Source organism: Cebus imitator, unplaced genomic scaffold, assembly GCF_001604975.1.
Source record: "Cebus imitator isolate Cc_AM_T3 unplaced genomic scaffold, Cebus_imitator-1.0 Scaffold198, whole genome shotgun sequence".
In the NCBI taxonomy this organism is placed as follows: Eukaryota; Metazoa; Chordata; class Mammalia; order Primates; family Cebidae; genus Cebus; species Cebus imitator.
In genome coordinates this window covers 2,565,084-2,582,438 of record NW_016107513.1, presented here as the reverse complement: position 1 = coordinate 2,582,438, position 17,355 = coordinate 2,565,084, and the positions used below count along the sequence as shown (strand labels likewise).

Genomic DNA, 17,355 nt, shown 5'->3' with positions numbered 1-17,355 from the left:
TTTTTTTTTTTTGAGACAGTGTCTCACCCTTGTTGCCCAGGCTGGAGTGCAGTGGTGCTATCTCGGCTCACTGCAACCTCTGTCTCCCAGGTTACAGCGCCTGCTTCAGCCTCCCAAGTAGCTGGGATTACAGGCACATGCCAGCACGACCGGCTAATTTTTGTATTTTTTAGTAGAGACAGGGTTTCACCATATTGGCCAGGCTGGTCTCGAACTCCTGACCTAGGGTGATCCACGCCTGCCTCAGCCTCCTAAAGTGCTGGGATTATAGGCATGAGCCACCGCACCTGGCCTAATCATACTTTAAAATGATTACTTCAGTGGCATTTTTACATAGCATATTGATATTTTGGTTGTAAATATATTGTGCAGAAGATTTGCAAAAATATTCCACAGTCCTAACGCTCAGAGATAACTACTCTTAAAAATACTGGTATATTTCCTTTTAGTCTTTCTTTTACCCCGTGTATAAGTGTATAGGATATTTTAACTTCAATTTAATTTTTGATTGATGGAATTTTAGGCATTGTAATCCCTTGAAGTGAAAACCTTTGCAGGATAGAGGATAGAGGGAGATATTCTAGGACTGAAATTTTTAATGTAGTTTAATCATACTCAGAAGTCCATTTCCAATTCTGTTTTCCCATGTTCTTCCCATTTTTTGTTTTCTCTTTCTTTTGAGCTCATAAATTTTCTAAAAATTGGTTTCTATTCATGGCTTCCATGGCAGTAAGAGCATCCTCTTTAATGATAGGGTGTAGGAGACAAGATCAAAGGTGAATATACCCACACACACCACACACATGATTATTTCTAAGTCAGGGACTGCCTATGATTGCAGAGTCTCATTTTTTTTATTCTCCTTTCATCACTTTTGCAGAATGGATGATGTGCTTGCAGAGTATGAACTATGACACACTCCTGGTTGTTGCATGCTAGGTTTGTCAATTAGTCATCATTTACTAGCATTCTGTAGCTGTGTCATATTTAACTTTTCTTTGTTGTACATTAAAAAGATTTCTTTTGTTTATTTTGTTTGCATGTTCCACTCTAGTGTTTTCAACACTAAAACTTCTTCCATATATTGCCATTATATACCCTTCTTTCATGTATAAACTAGAATTCTGAACTAAGGGTTGCTTCTGGAACTTAATCATTTGATGATCTTATCCCACTATTAGAGAATAAAATACAATGTAAAATCATCTTATTGAAAAGCCAACTTTGACATACAAATATGTTATTATAGTTATAAAACTACCAGTCACATCTGTGGCAGAGCCACTTTTTAACCATAGAGAAGTGAAAAACCACAACCTCTGTATAGTCTTAGCTTTATTAGCACATACTCTCAGCCTCTAAAATGACTTGCAAGATTCTTTTAAATCTGTTTGAAACCTGTTGGTCAGTCCGTATATTATGTTACTGCATTTGTAACCAATTTGGTAACAGTTCTAATTATTCAGTGCTATATTGCCACTTCCCAGGGAAAAACATTCTATTTGTTGCTTATGGGAATTTTTAAGAGGCTGAAAAATACATATTTGTGGGAAACTGTATGGTCTTCTTTTGATTGATTCTTTATATTTGTGCAATATATTTTAACAGGCGTGATAAAGCGGAATTGGGAATATATGTGTAGCCATGATAAAGAAAAAACGAAGATCCTAGGAGATAAAAATGTTGATCCCAAATGTGAAGACAGTGAGAACAAGTTTGACTTTTCAGTGATGTCCTATAATATACTTTCACAAGATTTATTGGAAGATAACTCTCACCTTTATAGACATTGCCGGCGGCCAGTATTACACTGGAGTTTTAGGTTTCCCAATATTCTGAAAGAAATTAAACACTTTGATGCAGACGTAAGTGGAAAATATTATTGAAATTCTTCACATCAGAACAAGTTGGGTTAAATGTTTCATTTGTGCATTATGGACCAAATGATTTTATCCGTCTTGTTTGACCCACCACGCCTCGCTAATTATTTAATTTTTTGTAGAGACAAGAAGGGAATATGTTTAAGAATAATGTGATGGAATCAGTCTTAATAAGGTATCATGACTTTCAGAGGCATTTGTTAGTGGTTGTTAGTATGAATAATCATCTAACTTTTCAAAAGGGTCCAAAGAATGGGTCAGTTTTGAGACAGAAACTGGCAACGTATTATTCAGTAAATATTAACTTTGAATTGAAGTTTCAGTAATTCATGTAAAAACCTGATAGCATTCAAAGAAATCAGCCTCTTAAGAGCTGAAAGATAGTACTAATGAACATGTAAAACCAGGAAAAATATCCTGACATGTAAGCTAAGATTATTTCCTTTGGGAAATAATAATTTTGAATACTAAAGGAGCTCCATGTGATTGAGGGCCAGAGTTTTGAAATCGATCAAATTTAGAGACATTAATTTAGTAGATCTATAACAAGAAAAAAGGATAAGTCTTTTATTTTAATTCTTACCAAGTGTGGAATTTTAGAAGGCTGCTTTTAGATATTTTAAGATAAAAGCACCAGGAAATTCATGTTTGCATCTCTGTGTTTTAATTCAAGCTATTTTTTTTCTTCCAAGGTACTTTGTTTGCAAGAAGTTCAAGAAGATCATTATGGAGCAGAGATCAAGCCAAGTTTGGAATCACTGGGTACAATGTAACTTTTTTTTTTTCTCTTTTGAGACAGTCTCACTCTGTGGCCCAAGCTGGAGTGCACTGGCGCAATCATGGCTCACTGCCGCCTCAACCTCCTGGGGTCAAGTGATCCTCTCATCCCAGCTTCCTGAGTAGCTGGGACTAGAGATATGTACCACCATGCTGGCAATATAACTTTTATCTTAGCCAAATTTACTTTTGAAAATTCATGTGTCATTAAAATATAACTTGCTAACAAAAATGTGTGGCATATTTAGGCTAAAAATCTTAATTTTAAAAACTAAATTTCAAAAGGCCAGGAAAAGATTGAGGTATTCTATTGGAAAGTTTTATGTTGGTATATAATTCTAATTCAAACAAAACATGTATTAGAATCTCAGTAGTTCCCTTTCCTAGGAGTTGTTTGGCCTACCTCTAGACCTGTAAGATTCTGAGCTCCATGAGATCAAGGACCATTCTGTCTTGTTCATCATTACAATACCAGTGCCTACCAGCGTATACCTAATGGATAAATGCCAAAAATCTGTTTGATAAATAAACGCTTCTAGAAACAAGTTATTTGTGGTCACATATCCTTGAGAAATGTGCCTACTTTGCATTTATTCATTCAGCAATTTTTTTTTTTTTTTTTTTGAGTGCCTGCCATATACCATGCACTGTTCTAAGGAGTGAGGATATAGCATTGGGTGAAAAAGATTTAAAAAATGTCTCCCGCCGGGTGCGGTGGCTCAAGCCTGTAATCCCAGCACTTTGGGAGGCCGAGGCGGGCGGATCACGATGTCAAGAGATCGAGACCACCCTGGTCAACGTGGTGAAACCCCGTCTCTACTAAAAATACAAAACATTAGCTGGGCATGGTGGCACGTGCCTGTAATCCCAGCTACTCAGGAGGTTGAGGCAGGAGAATTGACTGAACCCAGGAAGTGGAGGTTGCGGTGAGCCGAGATCGCGCCAGTGCACTCCAGCCTGGGTAGCAAGAGTGAAACTCCGTCTCAAAAAAAAAAATGTCTCCCTCTTGTGGGATGTACATTCTAGTGGAAAAAGGCTAACCAAATAAGTAAATAGCATATTAAGTAATGATATTTTTCTGGAGAAAAGCAGGAAAGTGGAATGCGGGAGGTTTGAATTTTAAACAAAATGATCAGACAAGGTGACATTTGAACAAAGATTTGAAGGAGATGAAGGAATAAGCCATGCCTAGAACATTCTACACAGCAGAAATAGCAAGGGAAAGGCCCTGAGTTTGGAGTGTATTAAGGGAAATGAGGAGGCCAGTCAGGTTGAAATGAAATGAGGGGAAAGCAGTTATAGGCAAAAAGATCAGGGATATAGGATGTAGAGAGTGAGAGAATAGATTATTATAAGGCTTTACTGTTATTACCATGACTGAGTTTTACTAGGATGGCAATGGGAGACTGATAATACACAGTAGCATATCTGAAGTCTACCCATAAAGAGGCCTGTTAGACCCATTGTCACATGTTTTTTTAATCCAATGCTTATTTACATCCTACATTACTAGTATTTTCAGAATATAGTTTGGTAAACATCGTTCAAACATATTAGGTGAGCTGTGTTTTGACAAATATGTAAAATAGTTGTTTTAAATTCATTTGTTTCTTATAGGTTATCACTGTGAATATAAGATGCGGACAGGAAGGAAACCTGATGGCTGTGCTATTTGCTTCAAACATTCCAAATTTTCACTCTTGTCAGTGAACCCAGTGGAATTCTACCGCCCTGATATTTCTCTGTTGGACAGAGACAATGTTGGATTAGTTTTACTCTTACAGCCCAAAATTCCATGTGCTGCCTGTCCTGCGATCTGCGTAGCAAATACGCATCTATTGTATAATCCAAGGCGAGGTGACATTAAGCTGACCCAATTGGCAATGCTACTGGCAGAGATTTCCAGTGTTGCCCACCAGAAGGATGGCAGCTTCTGCCCTATTGTTATGTGTGGTGACTTTAATTCTGTTCCTGGTTCTCCACTATATAGTTTCATAAAGGAAGGAAAATTGAATTATGAAGGACTTGCCATAGGAAAGGTAAGTGCTTGTTTCATTGGTGTTAGGAGGTGGACATAGTTGCTCTGCTCATGATTGTGTGAAGATAGTCATTACATGGCTGTTTGAAAACCTTGGATAATCCAGTACCCTCACTTTATCAAACTATGATGAATTTCCATGACTTAATTTTTTTTTGAGACAGAGTGTCGCTCTGTCGCCCAGACTGGAGGCTATAGAGTGTAGTGTCGTGATCTCAACTCACTGCAGCCTCCGCCTCCCAGGTTCAAGTGATTCTCTTGCCTCAGCCTCCCAAGAAGCTGAGATTATAGGCACCTGCCACCACGCCTGGCTACTTTTTGTATTTTTAGTATAGACGGGGTTTCACCATGTTGGCCAGGCTGGTCTCGAACCCCTTACTTCAAGTGAGCCACCCACCTTGGCCTCCCAAAGTGCTGGGATTACAGGCATAAGCCATTGTGCTCAGCCACTTCTGTTAAGTAATTATTTTCACTTGGTTGATTTTCATCTTTTTCATCTCTCTGTGGCAACATACTGCTTGGAGGAATTAACAGGCATCTCCCCCACCCCCCAAAAAAGAGATATTGATAGACATGGATACTTAAATAAGTAACTATTCACAAGGTGGCAGTATAGAATTTTGAATGCTGGATATGGGCAAAATAGTTATTTAACATTTATTATGTAAGTTTCCCTTGCACAATAAATATTTTATTTAGCTTAGCACAATTTATCTCGTGTAATTATTTTTATTGTGCTTTCCTCTCCTTACTTTAGATTATTTGATCTTTAGTACATTTGCCGAAATAAGCTCTCCACCACTGGAGTTTTGAGTGATAGTTTAAAATTTTATAAGAGCTGATCTCTCTTAGTACAGGTATACCTTGTTTTATTGTGCTTTGCTTTATCAAGCTTCACAGATACTGCATTTTACAAAATGGAAGCTTTGTAGCAACCCTGCCTTAAGCAGCTCTGTCGGCACCATTTTTCCAACAGCATGTGCTCAATTCCTGTCTCTGTCACATTTTGGTAACTCTTGCATTACTCAAACATTTTCATTATTATTATATCTGTTATGTTGATCTAGGATTAGTAATCTTTGATATTACTATTGTAATGGTTTTGGGGTGTTATGGACTGTACTCATGTAAAATGATGAACTTAATCGATAAATGTGTTCTGACTGTTCCACTAGTCATCTCTCTCCCTCTGCCTGGGCCTCTATATTCCCTGAAGCACAACAATATTGAAACTAAGCCAAGTAATAGCCCTGCAGCGCTCTCTAGGTGTTCAAGTAAAAGTAAGAGTCACATGTCTCACTTTGAATCAAAAGCTAGAAATGATTAAACTTAGCAAGGAAGGCATTTTGAAAGCCAAGACAGGCCAAAAGCTAGGCCTCTAGCACCAAGCAGCAAAGTTGTGAATGCAAAGGAAATGTTCTTGAAGAAAATTAAAAGTGCTACTCCAGTGTGTGAAGGCATAAGAAAGTAAAACAGCCTTATTGCTGATATGGAGAAAGTATGAGTGGTCTGGATAGAAGATCAAACCAGCCACAGCATTCCCTTCAGTCAAAGCCTACTCCAGAGCAAGGCACTACATCTCTTCGATTTTATGAAGACTGAGAGAGATGAGGAAACGGCAGAAGAGAAGTTGGAAATTAACAGAGGTTAATTTGTGACGTTTAAGGAATGAAGCGATCTCCATAACATAAAAAGTACAGTGAAAGCAACAAGTGCTGCTGATGTTAAAGCTGCAGTAGATTATCCAGAATATCCGGAAGATCTAGCTAAGATCATTGCCGAAGGCCGCTAAACTAAACAATACTTTTTTTTTTTTTTTCCTGAGATAGGTTCTCGCTCTGTTTCCCAGGCTGGAGTGCAGTGACACAATCTCGGTTCACTACAAACTTACCTCCTGGGTTCAAGAGATTCTGCCTCAGCCTACCAAGTATCTGGGATTATAGGTGCGTGCCTCCTTGCTGGGCTAATTTTTAAATATTTTTTGGTAGAGATAGGGTTTCACCATGTTGCCAAGGCCGGTCTCGAACTCCTGGGCTCAAGCGATCCTCCTGCCTCTCAAAATGCTGGGATTACAGGCGTGAGCCACCGCACCTGGCCAAAAATAGATTTTTAATATGGATGAAACCACTTTCTATTGCAAGGAGATGCCATCTAGGACTTTCATAGCTAGAAAGAAGTCAGTGCCTGGTTTCAAAGGACAGGCTGACTCTTTTGTTAGGAGCTAATGTAGCTTGTTACTTTAAGTTAAAGTCAGCATTTGTTGACCATTCCGAAAATCCTATGGCACTTAAAAATTATGTTAAATCTACTCTGCCTGTGCTCTGTCAATGGGAAAACAAAGCTTGGGGATGACCATGCATCTGTTTATGGCACAGAATATTTTAAGCACACTGTTGAGACTACTCAGGAAAGCAGATTCTTTTCCAAAGATTAGTGTCCATTGACAAGGCACCTAGGTTACCCGGGAACTCTGATGAAGATGTACAAGGAAATGAATGTTGTTTCATGCCTGCTAACACGGCATCCATTCTGCAGCCTATTGACTCAAGGAGTAAGTTTGTACTCACAGGTTCCCTTACTTGAGAGATACATTTCATAGGCTATAGCTACCATAGAAGTGATTTCTCTGTGGATCTGGGGAAAGTAAATTGAAAACCTGGAAAGGATTCAGCATCCTAAGTGCTATTCAGAACATTCGTGATTCATGGGAGGAGGTCAAAATATCACCATTTAAAGGAGTTTGGAAGAAGTTAATTCCAACTTTCATGATGACTCTTAGAGGTTCAAGACTTCACTGGAGAAAGGAACTGTAGATGTGGTAGAAATAGCAAGAGAACTAGAATTAGAAGTGGAACCTAAAGAAGTAACTGAATTGTTTCAGTCCCATGATAAAACCTAAATAGGTAAGGAGTTGCTTCTTATAGATGAGCAAAGTATTTTCTTGAGATGGAATCTACTTCTGATGAAGATGCTGTGAATATTGCTGAAATGACAACAAAGGATTTTAAATGTTACATAAATTTAGTTGATAAAACATTGGCAAGGTTTCTGACTTTGAAAAAAGTTCTACTGTGTATAAAGTGCTGTCAAACAGCATCACATTCTACAGAAAAATCTTTTATGAAAGGAAGCATCAGTGGCTGCTGCAAATTTCATTTTTGTCTTATTTTAAGAAATTGCCACAGCCAACCCCCAACCTTCCAGCAACCATCATACTGATCAACCAGTAGCCATTAATATCTAGTCAAGGCCCTCCACCTGTAAAAAGATGATGACTAACTGAAGGCTCAGATGATTGTTAGCATATTTAACAAAGTATTTTTAAATTAAGGTATTTATTTTCTTAGGCATAATGCTATTGCGTATTTAGTTAACTACAGTATTAGTATAAACACAACTTTTATATGCACTGAGAAACTGAAGAAATTATGTGACTTGCTTTATTGAGATACTTTATTGTGGTGGCCTGGAACCAAACTGCAGTTTCTCTGAGTATGCCTGTATTTGGTACAGGCTATATTGCAGGCAGTAAAAATGAATGGGCAGTATTAGTCCAAAGCGATAGATCATTTGTATGTCCAAATTAGAGAAAAACATGTATGGGAAAAAGATTGTCATTTTATGTAAATGATGATTGTTTTTGAAGAAAAGAAGATTTTATAAAGTCAAATAATCACTTAATATAATGAATAAAGGGTAATATTTACCACTTTTGGATTACCTTTTATTTAAGACATAAACTTTTCAATTCATAAGCTATTTAAAATCTATTCACTTAAGACACCTGTTGAAATTTTGTTTAGGTATCTGGCCAGGAACAGTCTTCACGGGGACAAAGAATTTTATCTATTCCAATTTGGCCCCCAAACCTAGGTATCTCACAGAACTGTGTGTATGAGGTACAGCAGGTACCAAAAGTAGAAAAGACAGGTAAGTGTTTGTAATACATTTTGGCAGTCTGCTGGGTAATCATGTTCCCTTTGAAGACATAAAACTAAGTTTTTAAAAAGATAAAATCTCAGGGATGAATATTCATATATAAAAATATATAGTTAGTCATTCTTTTTCTTAAGACCTCTAAATTTACCTTTTTAAAGTTGAACTTCCAGAATTATCTGTGCATGATTTACTTGCATGTTGCTTTGGAATCGTTTGCATTTTATTTTTCCGAATTATGGAGTCCATAGAAATATATAGATTCCAGAATGAAACATGTAACTAGACATCTTTCTAACCTTTAGATAAGTCTTAAATATTGTTTCTAGAGTAAGATGATGCTCCTAAGGCAAACTAGAACAAAACTATATAAATAACATATTTTCCTCTATTCTTACAGATAGTGATCTGACACAAACACAGCCGAAGCAAACAGAGGTCCTAGTGACAGCTGAAAAGTGAGTTCTGAAAAGCAAAAGTAAACATTTGCTAACTTCAGTTGAATGAAAAACTCATTTCTCAAAAATCACTTGGATAAAAAAATGAAGGCGATAATATTCCTTGCTGGTGAAGAGTGCTGGCTCTTAGGTCAAATAGGCCTGAGTTCCAGTCCTGAGTCTACTGTGTTTTAGCTGAATGATTTTGGGCAAGAAACTTAACATCTTTGAGGTCCAGTTTCTTTGTCTATAGTTTGGGTTGTTATGAGGATTAGATGAGACAAAGCATATAAAGCACAGTGTTTGAAACATAGTTAAGTGCCTAGGTAGTGTTAGGAAGGGAAACAGCCTGTCTGTTTCAAAGAGCTCAAGTACTCTTTGAAATTCACATATTTAAGCAAAGGTCAAGATCACAGAAAAATATCTTTCAGATATCAAGGGGATCTTTAGTTGTCTTTAATTTACCAAATCTCAAAATAGGCTATAAGACAACTGATCCAAAAATGAATATGCCAGTTGAAAAGATGATCATTTTAATTTATCTCTTGAACAATAGGAAAAAATTGTCAGAGGGGTAAAGATGCTGGGATTCTTCATTAAAGAAATAAGCATATTTGGGGCTATGGTTGAAAAATGGATACATGTCAATACAACAGGACAGAGACTTAAATCTATCTTTGGAAGATGCTTGAAATATCTTGATTGTTTTATATTGTGGCTCTTTTACAGTTTTTTAACATTTAAATTTAGGAACCAAATTTCATTCATTTTATTTGCTTCTCAATCTTACTTTATTTTGTATACCTTGTTTTGAGAAAATATTATTGTACAAATAAGAACTAGTAAGAATGGAAGCAATTTTAAAAAAAATCTTTAATGAATATTTAAAAATTCATAATTAAACCTTTCAATCTAGTATAAACTTATTTGAATATGATTAATGAAGGAGGCTAATCTAACAAATACTTAGTTTTGAGTAATTCTTAAATCTTTTTATAACAATATAGGATATAAAACAGATACTGGCTGGGCGTGTTGGCTCACGCCTGTAATCTCAGCACTTTGGGATGCCAGGGCGGGAGGATTGCTTGAGCCCAGGAGCTTGAGATCAGCCTGGACAACATAGTGAGAACCTGCCTCTATTAAAAAAAAAAGAAATTAAAAATAAAACAATCTGGCCAGGTACAGTGACTCATGCCTGTAATCCCAGAACTTTGGTAGGCTGAGGCCGGTGGATCACCAGGTCAGGAGTTCAAGACCAGCCTGGCCAAGATGGTGAAACCCCGTCTCTACTGAAAATACAAAAAATTAGCCAGGCGTGGTGGTAAGTACTGTAATCCCAGCTACTCAGGAGGCTGAGGCAGAGAATTGCTTGAACTGGGGAGGTGGAGGTTGTAGTGAGCCAAGATCGCACCACGGCACTATAGCCTGGACTGGGCAACAGAGCAAGACTCCATCTCAAAATAAATACATAAAAATAAAACAAAAAATAAAACGGCTATCTTGCCCTTTGTGTCTAAAAATTAAAAGAAAAAAACATACTTTTTAGTATCTATATATAAATACAGCATAATCATATGCATAGCTTATATCTATAAAAGGAAAAATTGATAGTAAAGAGTTTGCAGAAGACCTGTTTGTGTTTATTATTTTTATTTTTATTTTTATTTTATTTTATTTTATTTTTTTTTGAGACGGAGTTTCACTCATGTTACCCAGGCTGGAGTGCAATGGCGCGATCTCGGCTCACCGCAACCTCCGCCTCCTGGGTTCAGGCAATTCTCCTGCCTCAGCCTCCTGAGTAGCTGGGATTACAGGCATGCACCACCATGCCCAGCTAATTTTTTGTATTTTTAGTAGAGACGGGGTTTCACCATGTTGACCAGGATGGTCTCGATCTCTTGACCTCGTGATCCACCCGCCTCGGCCTCCCAAAGTGCTGGGATTACAGGCTTGAGCCACCGCGCCCGGCTATTATTTTTATTTTTGAGAGTCACTCGCTCTCTGTCATCCAGGATAGAGTACAGTGGCATGATCTTGGCTCACTGCAGCCTTGACCTCCCAGGCGCAAGAAATTCTCTTACCTTATTTTTCTAGTAGCTGGGACTATAGGCATGTGCCACCATGCACAGCTAATTTTCCTGATTTTTTGGTGAGGGGTAGAGATGAGGTCTCACTTTGTTGCCTAGGCTGGTCTTGAACTCCTGAGCTCAAGCAATCTTCCCGCCTTGGCCTGTCAAAGTGCTGGGATTACAGGTGTGAGCCACTGCACCTGGCCCTATTTATGTTTAATATTATAAATATAAGTTCTTAGACATAAAAAGTTGCTGAAACTGAGGGCATTTTTAAGGATTTACCTTTGTTCTTGACATATGAACACTTTAAAAGCAAAGGAAACATCTTCATCTGTGTATTCTCAGCACATGAGATAGTACCTAGAATTTAGAAGATGTTTGGTAAATGTTTGTTGTTAAATTTTTTAAATTTTTAAGTATTCTATTTTCCTTCTAGGTATAAAAGATCCTTAAGATTCATAAAGTATCACTAGAAAATGATCTTTAAACCCTTTACTCATAACATTACATGTATTATATTTGTGCATAGGGCAAATGTAATAAACCATTAGAGAAGCTATTTAAGATGCAGTACAAAATTATCTCATAAGTCATAGCAAGAAAAATTAGAGAAGAATATGACCTCTCTGTCATCAAAAGTCTGGGGGGTTCCAAATAGCGCTCCTGAAGACCACCTTGATTCTCTTTTTTAAAAACACAAACTTGTAAGTTGTTTTAGAATACATGTTCTTTAGTAAGTGGATGCATTCAAATATATTATAAATAAGGAAAACATGCATTAGTATGTTAATTATTGAGCTTTTTTTAAACCCACAAGTATAATGGCCTTATTGATGGGTTTTAGATATCACTGCATAAGTAAATGAGTACTAAATTATGATATGGTCTATTTAAATAAATATCTGGTCTTAATCTAGAAAATAAATGAAAAAGAACTTCAGATAGGAGGAATTCTAGAAGTTACAAAAAACTTGGATACTAAACACTTCTTCTTTTCAATTTAGATTATCTTCAAATTTACAGCACCATTTCAGCTTGTCATCTGTTTATTCACATTACTTTCCTGACACTGGAATTCCAGAAGTGACCACCTGTCATTCCCGAAGTGCCATAACTGTGGATTATATTTTCTACTCTGCAGAAAAGGAAGATGTTGCTGGGCACCCAGAAGCTGAAGTTGCTTTGGTTGGTGGCTTGAAACTTCTAGCTAGACTGTCACTTCTTACAGAACAAGACTTATGGACTGTTAATGGACTTCCAAATGAAAATAACCCTTCAGATCATCTGCCATTATTGGCAAAGTTCAGACTTGAGCTCTGACTCTGCTTTGATCACATACTAATTTTCTTTCCAATTTGTATTGTTTTTCAAAGAATGTAAAGTTCTTAAGTGTATGCATGTTGTTTATTTTTGCACCGTGGAGTTTCTGAAGAGGTTAACGTTAGATGCTTTGAAACTCCATATCAGAACAAACAACTTTATAACCATTTTTTTAATAATGAAAAAATATTTTCCTGACAAGTGAGATCTAAATACTCTTTATTGTAAAAGAGCTGTAAAGGTTTTGTATTCTAAATCCTAGTAAAATTGACAGTGATTTTTAATTATAATGCATCTTCCTTTGTCTGCTTAGTAAACAATTTTATTTCATAATTTTGGCAAGCTCTATAGTGGATCCAGAGTATCTTTGAGTTCTTGCAAGCTACAAGTTGTTTCCTTCCCAGAAGGCTTGATTTCATTAGGAGTACCCTCTACTGAGTTCTCAGTAGTTTATCTTTGGAAGAAGGTGGCAGCTATAAAATTATTTTTGTTATCCTCAGAAATATGAGGAAGCCTGTGAAACTCTACTGGGGAGATATTAACTTGAAGACTTAGTACTCTGTAAATAGTCATTTAAACTGTTGGTTTTAGTGGTTTTGTTTCTAAAATGTTTTCTGTTACAGTGATGCATCAGCGTGAGATGGTGCTGACACTTTCTATGAAGTGGTTATGAGCAGGTTTAATCCTCTATACAAGTGTTTGAATCAATTTTAAAACTTAAAAAGTGGAAATTCCCTCTTTTGTAGACAGTAGGAACAAGGAATTGTATGCATTTTTACTAAGTAGTAATTTTACACTGAATTATAAAGTTTTTACAATGAGTTTTATTAATAGAATGCTTCATCTTAAATTGGAAAACAGTAATAGTCTTGGACTAAGTCTTTGTACTAAAGCATTTGCTCTAATTATTTTTTTAAAAACAAACAGGTGAAAGCCTCAAAGAAGGCCTGTGGCTTATAAGATTTGCCTAGTAAAAACTGTAATTGAATGTTTAAATATTTAATTTCTCACTTTTCAGGGGGGGTTATTTTTTTATTTTTTAGATGGAGTCTCACTCCATCACCCAGGCTGGAGTGCAGTGGTTCGATCTTGGCTCACTGCAATCTCCTCCTCCTGGGTTCAAGCAGTTCTCCTGCCTCAGCCTCCCAAGTAGCTGGGGTTACAGGTGTGCACCATCACACCCAGCTAATTTTTGCATTTTAGTGGAGATGGGGTTTCGCTGTGTTGGGCAGGCTGGTCGTGAAATCCTGACCTCAATTGATCCACCTGTGTCAGTCTCCCAAAGTGNTTTTTGAGACAGAGTCTCATTGTGTTACCAGGCTGGAGTGCAGTGACTTGATTCTGCAACCTCTGCCTCCCAGGTTCAAGTGATCTTCCCACCTCAGCTTCCTCAGTAGCTGGGACTACAGGCATAAGCCACCATGCCCACCTAATTTTTTTATTTTTTTGTAGAGACAGGGTTTCACCATGTTGCCCAGGCTGGTCTCTAACTCCTGAGCTCAAGCGATCCATCTGCCATAGCCTCCCAAAGTGGCTTGGATTACAGGCATGAGCTACCTCATTTGGTCAGAAAAATCGATATTGTATTACTAGGTGTTTTCAAAAAGTGAAGGTGCTAAAAAGGTTTTCTTTGTGTGCGTCAATGAAAATCAGGTTTTAAACATTAACCAAAGGATTTAAAGTGGAGAAGAAAATGCAGTTTAGGATTACTGGAAGTAAAAAAATTAAGAAAACTTTGGAATGTGATCAGCTGTTTTTTTCTTTTCTAATTCTTTTTTTTGTCTTCCTTTTTTTGATGCTTCTTTTCCTTTACCCTTTTCCCTATTATTTGTTCCCCCCTTCTTTCTTCTGGGAATAACCTTATTGGTAACACTCAGAAGATGGCTTACTCATGCCACTAGCTACTCTACAAGATATGCCTGCTGCTTTGAATTTATAGTAAGGTTTTGATAGTTGTCATACTGACAGAAGTTCACTAGGTGGCGGGCGAGTGTTACGGATCAGCATTTCAAATCTCAACGATAAGAGCATGTCATCTTTTACTCTGCTTCTGTGGGTGCTGACTCTCTGGGACTAAATTATACTAATTTATTCTCCATTCACCTTAATCAGCTTTTACAGGGCTGTGGCTGGGTGCCTCTGGCTTAATGCAGCTACACAATGGCTGCTGAATTTCTAATGTAGTTGTCAAGCACAAATTTTACTCTTAACATTCTTTTTTTGTTTGTTTTTTGGGTTTTTTTGAGATGGAGTCTCATTCTGTCTCTCAACGAGGAGAGGAGCGCAGTGGCATAATCTCAGCTCACTGCAACCTCTGCCTCCTGGGTTCAAGCGATTCTCCTGCCTCAGCCTCCTGGGTAGCTGGGATTACAGATGCCTGCCACCACACCTGGCTAATTTTTGTAGTTTTAGTAGAGATGAGGTTTTACTGTGTTGGCCAGGCTGGTCTCAAACTCCTGACCTTGTGATCCACCCTCCTTGGCCCCTCCCAAAGTGCTGGGATTACAAGGGTGAGCCACTGCTCCCAGCCTCTAAACATTCTTAAGTATTACATTTATGTTTTCTTCTAAAGATTGTTTACAGAGCTTGAAATAGAAAAAATATCTCAAACAGCTGTGTGTTTGGTAATTATAATTAGGTTATAACTCAGTAAAGCTTAAATATTCTAAAAACTGTTTTGTGGTTTTTTAGTCTTCTTGAGGGACGTCAAGTTCTGTATTTGTTTGGAGAAAAGACTTGTTTGGTTAATTTACGATAACCTGTTGACAGTTTTACTAAATATGTATTTGCTTCTTTAATATAGGAGCTGAAGTTGCTTTGGTTGGTGGCTTGAAACTTCTAGCTAGACTGTCACTTCTTACAGAACAAGACTTATGGACTGTTAATGGACTTCCAAATGAAAATAACTCTTCAGATCATCTGCCATTATTGGCAAAGTTCAGACTTGAGCTCTGACTCTGCTTTGATCACATACTAATTTTCTTTCCAATTTGTATTGTTTTTCAAAGAATGTAAAGTTCTTAAGTGTATGCATGTTGTTTATTTTTGCACCGTGGAGTTTCTGAAGAGGTTAACGTTAGATGCTTTGAAACTCCATATCAGAACAAACAACTTTATAACCATTTTTTTAATAATGAAAAAATATTTTCCTGACAAGTGAGATCTAAATACTCTTTATTGTAAAAGAGCTGTAAAGGTTTTGTATTCTAAATCCTAGTAAAATTGACAGTGATTTTTAATTATAATGCATCTTCCTTTGTCTGCTTAGTAAACAATTTTATTTCATAATTTTGGCAAGCTCTATAGTGGATCCAGAGTATCTTTGAGTTCTTGCAAGCTACAAGTTGTTTCCTTCCCAGAAGGCTTGATTTCATTAGGAGTACCCTCTACTGAGTTCTCAGTAGTTTATCTTTGGAAGAAGGTGGCAGCTATAAAATTATTTTTGTTATCCTCAGAAATATGAGGAAGCCTGTGAAACTCTACTGGGGAGATATTAACTTGAAGACTTAGTACTCTGTAAATAGTCATTTAAACTGTTGGTTTTAGTGGTTTTGTTTCTAAAATGTTTTCTGTTACAGTGATGCATCAGCGTGAGATGGTGCTGACACTTTCTATGAAGTGGTTATGAGCAGGTTTAATCCTCTATACAAGTGTTTGAATCAATTTTAAAACTTAAAAAGTGGAAATTCCCTCTTTTGTAGACAGTAGGAACAAGGAATTGTATGCATTTTTACTAAGTAGTAATTTTACACTGAATTATAAAGTTTTTACAATGAGTTTTATTAATAGAATGCTTCATCTTAAATTGGAAAACAGTAATAGTCTTGGACTAAGTCTTTGTACTAAAGCATTTGCTCTAATTATTTTTTTAAAAACAAACAGGTGAAAGCCTCAAAGAAGGCCTGTGGCTTATAAGATTTGCCTAGTAAAAACTGTAATTGAATGTTTAAATATTTAATTTCTCACTTTTCAGGGGGGGTTATTTTTTTATTTTTTAGATGGAGTCTCACTCCATCACCCAGGCTGGAGTGCAGTGGTTCGATCTTGGCTCACTGCAATCTCCTCCTCCTGGGTTCAAGCAGTTCTCCTGCCTCAGCCTCCCAAGTAGCTGGGGTTACAGGTGTGCACCATCACACCCAGCTAATTTTTGCATTTTAGTGGAGATGGGGTTTCGCTGTGTTGGGCAGGCTGGTCGTGAAATCCTGACCTCAATTGATCCACCTGTGTCAGTCTCCCAAAGTGGTGGGATTACAGGCGTGAGCCACCACACCTGGCCTTTGGGATGTTTTTAATTACAGTATTAACTATAGTTCCAGGATTCTTCCACATTTTATAGTAATAGTTTGCAGAATATTATATGCCCTAATTAGCAGATACACATATTATTAAATTACAGTGATAGTATAATTACCCCTTTTTAGTATTGGGGAAAAAAATGAAAATTCATTAGTTAATTACTGCTTTGTGTTGTGTGAATTTATTAACAAATAGCATTATTATAATAGGCCACTGTTAACAAATGAGTATCCCTGAAAACCTCTGTGAAAATTTAATTTTTTATATCCTGATTAAATATTGTGACTTTAGGCCCAATTTTCATGTGCTTCACCTTGATAGAGGTTAATCCATAAAATTGCTCTCTACTTTAGCTTATCAAATGAAGTATTATTTTGTGGACTGGAGGCCAAAAAGTCAATGTGAACTTCTCACGGGTTTTTAAATCTCCACTAAAAATAATTATCCATTTGTCTTTACTATTGTTGACCAGAATAGTTGCTAACTCTGCCGGAGCCTGTACTTACCTGCCAAAAGCAATTAAATCTGGTTAACTCCTGAAACCAAATCTCTCCGACTCAAGTGTTATGCTATCCAATTTTTTTTTTTTTTTTTTT

General features: G+C 37.0%; 2 protein-coding genes across 8 annotated transcripts in view; one reads left to right on the top strand and one right to left on the bottom strand.

Annotated features, from left to right (window-relative positions):
* ANGEL2 (angel homolog 2) overlaps positions 1-12,753 on the top strand; it is an 18,536-nt gene extending 5,783 nt beyond the window's left edge. For 6 of the 7 annotated variants that reach the window (XM_017547500.2, XM_017547508.2, XM_017547506.2 and 3 more), the window contains 6 exons: positions 1,609-1,865; positions 2,573-2,642; positions 4,275-4,696; positions 8,499-8,625; positions 9,032-9,089; positions 12,148-12,753. In XM_017547500.2, the coding sequence (XP_017402989.1) occupies positions 1,609-1,865; positions 2,573-2,642; positions 4,275-4,696; positions 8,499-8,625; positions 9,032-9,089; positions 12,148-12,463 (1,250 nt within the window). In that variant the 3' untranslated portion in view covers positions 12,464-12,753. Of the gene's footprint in view, positions 1-880; positions 940-1,608; positions 1,866-2,572; positions 2,643-4,274; positions 4,697-8,498; positions 8,626-9,031; positions 9,090-12,147 lie in introns of all 7 variants that reach the window. The other variant, XM_037745375.1, reaches the window with a different exon arrangement.
* Positions 11,004-17,355, bottom strand: part of VASH2 (vasohibin 2) — a 49,268-nt gene continuing 42,916 nt past the window's right edge. The window contains exon 9 of the transcript XR_005203247.1: positions 11,004-11,039. The gene's annotated coding sequence lies outside the window, so the exon portion shown is untranslated. The remainder of the gene's footprint in view (positions 11,040-17,355) is intronic.